General features: G+C 36.2%; 1 protein-coding gene across 1 annotated transcript in view; it reads right to left on the bottom strand.

Annotated features, from left to right (window-relative positions):
- Nucleotides 1–613: 613 nt before the first annotated feature.
- Nucleotides 614–8,180, bottom strand: part of LOC121245974 (bromodomain and WD repeat-containing protein 1-like) — a 32,078-nt gene continuing 24,511 nt past the window's right edge. The window contains exons 18-25 of the mRNA XM_041143914.1: nt 7,144–7,240; nt 6,777–6,836; nt 5,833–5,887; nt 5,340–5,731; nt 2,103–3,941; nt 1,388–1,960; nt 1,240–1,298; nt 614–1,099 (exon numbers count right to left, since the gene is read on the bottom strand). Of these exons, the coding sequence (XP_040999848.1) occupies nt 904–1,099; nt 1,240–1,298; nt 1,388–1,960; nt 2,103–3,941; nt 5,340–5,731; nt 5,833–5,887; nt 6,777–6,836; nt 7,144–7,240 (3,271 nt within the window). The 3' untranslated portion in view covers nt 614–903. The remainder of the gene's footprint in view (nt 1,100–1,239; nt 1,299–1,387; nt 1,961–2,102; nt 3,942–5,339; nt 5,732–5,832; nt 5,888–6,776; nt 6,837–7,143; nt 7,241–8,180) is intronic.

Raw genomic sequence — 8,180 nt, 5'->3', positions numbered from 1 at the left:
AAAAGAAATATATAACTAGACTTGTGAATTCTAGTGTGTTCTGTACAAAAATACTGTTCTGATGAAGGAACAGAGAGATAACAGTGATTAGTTAGTTTTCGTTTGGTTATACAGATAAGATGAGATGAAAGTTAAATAAAATATTATTATAATATAATTTTTATTTTAGAATTTGAAAAAGTTTAATTATTTATTATATTTTGTATTAAAATTTGAAAAAATTATTATGATTATATAAGATGAGATGGGATAGATTCATTTAGAGATAGAGTAGTTAGTTAAGTCAATATTACTAGTATTCTAATACGAGTTCATTTTATTTTTTCAAAAGATTTTCGATTTCACATAACACAACAACTTTTCCCTTTTTTATTTTATTTTATTTTTTATTTATTTATTTTTTTTAATTCAGTAAACAGCTTCAAGGCAGGAGGAGAAAGCATTGCACAAAAAAAGCTACAATCATCTCCTACGTATGTACAAACAACCAGACTTATCCAAAGCAAGAATCCCTACTAAAATGTTGGGAAAAAAATTATAGTTATGTTTATACGTGCAAGCCTCGAATGGATACAAGTCACGCAAGAGAGAGAGAGAGAGAGAGAGAGATGCCGTCAGTCAAGAATGCTAGGCCTTTTTTGCCATCATTGTTATTAATGAAAATATCGAGCGTCTGTCTATACAAGAATGAATTTTCTGTCAGGAAAAACTTACACGGAAACTGGCTAATCCCTGGGTTCCCAAAAGACTAATCAATTCCCCAAATTGAAACTAAAGGTACGGTGTAAAAAAAAAACTCTATATAAATAAGAATCAATATTATATCTACAAAAAAATAGAGGAAAAATCCCAGATGGGAGTCGAACCCCATCAATTACTTCTCTACAGAACTATACGTAGGAGCTACAAAGATGACAATGTCCGTGTGAACCAGTCTGATAGGCGCTCTATTTTTCCAGACATTTCTGCATTTTTTCCAAAGTAAGATTCAGCATTTGACAGCATGACTGAGAAGTCATGCTTCAATGCCTCCAAACTTCGATAGTAGTTGTTCTCTAATCTTGCCTGGATCACTTCAAGAGACAACGGAACAGGAAACCTGTAAAAGGCTCATAAATTCAGACTCCATTTCAAATTCCCCGCTATAACTAGAGAGAATAAAGATTATCTTTGGATGCGCAAAGCAAAGACAAAAGTACATACAAAACAAGTTCCACAAAAATATAGACAAAGCCGAACCTGTTTGTAAAATATGACTTATCTGAAACATTTTTCAATTTTTGAACTCCATAACGATCCTGAAATGTACGCTACAAATTAAAACGTGGAAAGCGATGGTGAATCTGTAAAATTCAGGGGCTTAAAAGAGGTTTTCTGCCTATATTACCTGGGGTTTGTCACCTGACTGCTCTAACTTCGCAAAAGCAGACAGCAGCTTAATTCTGATCTCATCATCAACATGAGGCTGCTCCCATTGAGTATCAGCATCAAAGAGCTCCCAAGGACTATGATTATGCCTTTCTCTGGGATCACTCTTGTATTGAATAGTGTACCTCTCCCATGGACTGTCAGGAAAATCATCTGATTTGGCCTTTACAGACACAATACGACCATCCCACCAACTACCATCGTCTTCACCTTCAGTTTTCCACCAGACTCTGCATTTATCCCTAAACGTCCAATTTTTCTTCATAGCAGCATCAAACCTAGTTCTTTCAACAAGGAAGTCTGGGAAGCCAGTCACTTCAGGCAGAATCAATTTAAAAGATTTATGGAAAACACTGGAATCCGGATCTACAAATTGAAGTGTCATTTTACAGCAGCTATCCCCAGACCCAGCAAGTGAGGAATATTCGAGGTTTTCAACTTTACAAAATTCCACAGCTCCTCTGTTACCCTTCAATGATGTCCAAGTTTCCACTTCTCTTAAATTAAAATAATTATTATACTCCTGATGGCCCTGAAAAGTAGAGGTTCCAAAGGTAAATAACTGAGATTAAGACCGAAAAGAACTAACAACACCCCCCACCCAACAAAAAAAAAAAGAATAAAAAGTGAATAAAAATCAGCAATAGAAATCATTTCTACCTCTTACAACTAACCTGTCTTAGATAGACGACCCCATCCCCTTGCTGGGGGACATATCGGGAGCCCTCCTCATATGTCGTCAACAGTAACCAAGATCCTTTTCTAGCTGACCGATGTGACTTCCTTCTACCAATTGGATCCCACTCACGGACATAATTACTGCTCCTCCTGTTTCGAGTAGACCTCAGTCCAACAGTCATCCTAGAACTTGATCCCCAATTTTCACAGGGGAGTTGATATCTGTTTGTGGATCTATAATGGGTACTTCTAAATGTATGCCCCAGTTCATGACCTTGCGCCATCATGAGACTATCACTGATCACATCATCTGACTCATGTGTAGATGCCTTCAGTCCCATGGACCTTGTCCTACGAGCCCAAGCAAAAGAGCCTTCTAGAGACTCCAGTCCTCCAGTTAGACTCTGGTTGCTTGCATTTGAAATGCTTTCTCCCATCCCACCACCATCCACTTCTAAAATTGCCTTACTCCTGTTTGATTTCAACCTTTTGTAAACAGCAGTATAGACTTTGTTTGTATTCGAATGCAACTCATGTGAATCATGTGTAATGGAGAAGGAATTATTATCCATCTGAGTGTGCAATTCTAGTGCTTCATCTCCATGATCTGTACTAATTCTACTGTCTCCATCATCCTCAGGTACAGCTAGATCCTGTTCCTTGTCCAAAGGACTTTCATGCCAACCATTGTCACCATTTTCTACTGAAAATTTCATTTCCTGCTTATGAGATGCAGAATCCCTTAAAACCCTACTTGCCATTATCGTGAACTTTGTGGAGATAGGTGTAATTCTCTCGCTTTGTTCCGGATGCTGATCATTCTCATTCTTGTACTGCAAAGAAGGGGTGGTATCCTGAGCAGCCCCGTGAATAGATTTTGTTGTATCACTATTAATACCCTCAGGGGTAATACCAACAATATTTGTACCGTTTGTTAGTGGCAACCCATTCATATTATTCCCATAAATGTGAATTTCTGAAAAGGGGGATATCGTATCACAATCCATTTGAGATTTTACGTGTCCAACAGCATTATTGTCTTTTTCATCATGACTACCCAGACTTGCACAAGACCTGGCATGAGTGTCTGATGACATGCCTTCCCCAAATCTCAGACACTTGGATGTACGAGCCTTGGCCCCTCCCCATTTAATTTGATGAGTATCATAGCTTTCAGACAGGTTTAAATGATCTTCAACCTTATCTAATTTTTCTATAATGCTGCAGTTTGCATCACCAGAATGGTACCTTGAATCCCTAGAGCTTTTCTGATCCCCATTTTCTTCGATGGCCGCCTGAGAAGCCTTAGACGATGATCCCACCAAATCAGCCTGGTAGTTGCTTTTATGTAATGTGCTCCCTGGAAGCACAAGCTTACTTGAATCCTGAATTGGCAATTTGAGGACCAATCTCCTCCGGTTTCCACCATCTTTATGGTACTCAGGTAGTTCATAACATTCAACAGCATCCTTGGACTGATCCAAAGATACTTCTTTACCTTTTAAATGCTTAGTTTGCTCATTTGGTAAAGATCTATCAGATTCATCACTCCCAATGATTGAATCTTGCAATGCAGATTCGCTTTCTGACAAATTTTCCAAGCCATCTTCATCTTCACACGCTGTAGACGTTCCTGTGATTTTTGAAAACAAAGTAAGAGCATTTCGCGCAGCAGCTCTTTGGGGTCTAAAAGACTTTAATGTGGAAGATTTCCTCTTTGAAGATTTTCGGCCATTTCTTGATTTCCTAGTTTGGCTACCTCTGGCTGAATTGTTATCACACTCATCCAGATTCCTCCTTTTAACAAGCCTCCCAGAAGACGTCATAATCTCAACCTGAAAAAGGAGAAAATCAATTCAAGCAATCCAAAAAAAAAAACCTGTTTCTGCCTTCCAAATAAGTCATTTGCGTCCACTCTCCCAAACTTTTTACCCCCGGTAAAAGAAAAACTTGCTTTTCATCAGAATCTTAAAAAAGTAACTTGTCACAAAGACCTCTAAACGGAAAGAAAATGTTATCTTAAGCAATAAATAAGATGCACCATTTAGACCCTTTTTGGAGTATGTTTGGGTAAGAGATTTTGAGTTTTTTTTAGATGCATTGTTTATTGGATTTATGAAAGTGGATAGGTATAGTTGAAAAGTCGTTTAAATATAATTTTTTTATGTTAGTTTTAGTTTTGATTTTTGTAGAAGTAGGGTTGTAAATGAACCAATTTGTTCGATAGCTCTCTCAGTACTCGCTCGGTTAAACTTGAATCGAACTTGACTCGTAAAAAGAAAAGCTCGTTCGTGAAAACAGATACCCGCTCAAATTGTAAATGACACATACCCGACAAAACTCGACTCGACTCGGCTAAAGCTTGTTAAAGCTCGCTCGTTTATGCTCGAGTCGACTTGTTAACTCGACTCGATTAAAACTCATTCATATATTGATAAATATATACATACATCTATGTATATATACACATATATATATGTAGTAACTAATAATATATCACTTTTATAATTAAATATACTGAATATACTTCATAAGTATATTTTATAATTTATATAATAATTAGTCGATAAAATTTAATAATTTCATATACTAGTATGTGGGAACTATATATGAAATAGATATATGCTATCATATTAAGTGTATGTATTAATAATATATGTAGGCATATAATATATTGTTATTTTGGATAAATATCAACTAGTTAGATATTAATTATTTATAAATTTTTAAAATTTTATAATTCAATAGAGATTCTACTTGTTAGTTGTATAAATTCAATATTAAAATTTTTATTTATTTAATTTATTAATTATTAAATCTTATTCAAAAAATAAAAAAAATAAACAATTTGAGCTCGAGCTCGGCTCGACTCGAACTCGTTTGTGGGACGAGCTCGAGTTGAAAGTTTAGCTAATCGAGTCGAGCTCGAACAAAGAATAAAAAAAAAAACAATCTCGAGCTCGAGCTTGAACTCGAGCTTGAGTATTTTGAGTCGAGTCGAGCCGAGCTTGGCAAGCCAAAGACCGGCTCGGCTTAGCTCGATTACAGCCCTATGTAGAAGTTTTTTTGGTTTTTGCGTCTTTACTTTTCACTAAACTTAGGAAAATGATTGGATGAAAAGTTGGAAATTTGAAATAGAAGTTCTTTTTGAGATTGAATGATGTTTGGATCAAGTTGAAAAAAGTGGAAAAATTTTGAAAATTTTGATTAGCCAGAAATAACCATAAACTTACTTCTGCCTTTTTCCTCCTTGATCTTCGAAGGCTGTCCATTCGTGTGTCAGCCTCACTGTCTTCTGCACTACACTCTGGATCACCAGAGGAAATCGAACTAAAAGTTCCTGGCTCTCTTCCAGTAATATAATCTTCAGTAACATTGTACTCTGAATCAGTATCATTACTTTGCACTTCATTCTCTGGCTCCCAATCCATTGCATCTACAAATTCTAGCAATGGATCAGGAAAAAATTCCAAGTCTGCCAAAGGCAGCATTTGGTAGTCTGGATCTCCGCTGAAATCAGGCCCCATGGCTAGTCTCAAAGTAGAAGGATGCCATTCTTTACCCAGAGCTCCTAACCGTCTTTGCTGGTATGCAGTCTGATAGGGTTCAGGGTATGGCACCATGTCTGGCATTCCAACCAGATAACAAGTACTTGAGATAAGGGGATTGTTACAAAAACTACTTGCATAAAGAAAAATCATATTAAGGTTAGTGCATCCAGTTAACCTGAGCCACAAAGGAGATCTTCCAGATTCCGTCTATATGGTGGAAGCTGAGTTTCCTGAATCAATGTCGTCATGCTTCAGCATTCAAGGGGGATGATAAGAACATAATATATCAAAAGCTAACAGCAAGCCAGCAGTTAATTTATTGTCACAAGTCTTTCTTACATTTGACCATCACCCTTAGACACGCATATACCTAGCACCTACCTAGCAGATGCATGGTAAATGGATCAGCAGGAGGAAGAACAAAGTATTTTTTCAAGCGCATGTAAAACCAAAATTTTCATTACATTAAAGCAGTCCATTGTGGTGGGAGAACTGCTTATAATCTATATACATTACCCATTACCGGAGTCATTTCCTACAGCATTGTAGCACTGTCCTTAGCATGTAACTTTGTTTTGCTTGTGCTACAAAACTTTGCAAGTATTGTTGTAACAACACAAGGAAAGCACAAGCTACATCTGAACTTAATACTCCAAAACAACAAATCAAAATTACGAGTAAAACTTGTGGAAATCATTATAAACCATAAGAACTTCTCCCTCCTACGCAATGTGGGATCCTATTCACCATCCTTTACAAAATTTGACAATCTCCCCTACTCAAATCCTTGACATCCTCATCAAGCCATTCCTGAGGTTGCACAATTCAAGTACCATGCAGCTTATGGCTGGAAGTGGACTGTAATACTATTTGTACTGACCAAGAAAACTCCAAACTGCATCTGGACTAATTCTCCAAAGAATTAGTCAAGATTACAATTAAAGGTCCACAAAATCATTATAAGCCGCAATAATTTCTCCTTTTGAGCCAATGTGTGATTTCATTCCCCACTTTTCCTATACTCAATCCAAATGCTACAATAGTGCCAAAAATTTAAGCAAACATGGAAAAACTAAGTAAAAGGTCACAAATGACAAAAGTTGCCAATAATCAACTAACCTGGTCGAGTGCATTACCATGGGTATCATAAATAAGGGGGCGATAATCACCAAGAAAGAACTGTCAATCAAGTGCATACATGATAAGCACCACAAAGAGGCAAGAACCTTTACTTAATGAGTTATTCGATTCTCAAGCCGGTGTGTAGAGCACACCATCCACATCACTTAAAAGGAAAAAAACGACTTGTAAGATTCAAATTTTAAAATTTATCTTCCAAATCAAATTATGTCATGTAAGCACTTTACTATGTGTGCTCTACAATGCTCTACACACTGGCTTGTTAATAGAATTTTTCTTTCTTAATTTTTTAAGTAGGGTTGGGAAAGGAAGGGGAAAAGAAGGGGGCAACAAAATGTATTTGTACCTGATCATATTTGGCATCCATTTGGGACTCACCTTGGCCTGTATTTAATATATACAGTTGACCAACATCATCCGAAAGAATAATCGATGTCCCATCCCTTATAAACGAGTAAAAGAAAATTGCATATCATATGTAACAATATAATTCTCCAGAAAATAAGCATCGCAACAGATTCTATCTCAAAAAAGAGGCAGGAATTAATATGAAAATTGTTTAACTGCATAGAAGCACAAAACATCAGAATGCATTCGATAAAGGTCTGTAATGAAACAAAAGTCAAAAAGCTTATTTTTGGGACAAACTCTTCTGAGTTGCAAGCACTGCATCAACTCATGGAAATCAATTTGCCCAACTAATTAGATTGGTAAGAAGATTTGCTGTCATTTCACCCTCTCTAGGGCTGTATTTGCTATCAGATCACACAATTTTTTTTTTAATAAGTAGATCACACACAATTACAAGAACAAATTTTCAAAATTCATATTAAAAGAAATTTGTGGAGTTGAGTAGTGTTTAGTCTACCAAACTTAAACTTGGTTGGGATTAGGGCTAAGTTTAGTTTAGTTCATGCTTTTTTTTGGATAAGTAGTTAAGTTCATGTCAAAACAAATGTAATTGGGCTGGCAAGAAGATTTGTTGTCGTTTCGCCCTCTATAGGGCTGTATTTGCTATCAGATCACACGCAATTACATGAACAATTTTTCAAAATTCATATTAAAAGAAATTATGGGAGTTGAGTAGAGTTTAGTCTACCAAACTTAACTTGGTAGGGATTAGGGCTAAGTTTAGTTTAGTTCATACTTTTTTTGGATAAGTAGTTAAGTGCATGTTAAACAAATGTACACAGTTATCAAGTATCTAAAAAAGAGATCTCCATAGATCTTATGAGAAAATAAATCTTCATTCAACCAAAAAAAAAAAAAAAGGGAAGAGTAGTTTCATGCGAGCAACAAGAAGCTCGGAAAAAGTGAAGCTTAAGGCCTGGTTTGGTTTCACAAACCTTTCAAACCATCTCATCTCAACATCCAAACACCATT

This window comes from Juglans microcarpa x Juglans regia, chromosome 1S (genome assembly GCF_004785595.1).
Source record: "Juglans microcarpa x Juglans regia isolate MS1-56 chromosome 1S, Jm3101_v1.0, whole genome shotgun sequence".
NCBI lineage: Eukaryota > Viridiplantae > Streptophyta > Magnoliopsida > Fagales > Juglandaceae > Juglans > Juglans microcarpa x Juglans regia.
This window is presented reverse-complemented; position numbering and strand designations above follow the sequence as displayed.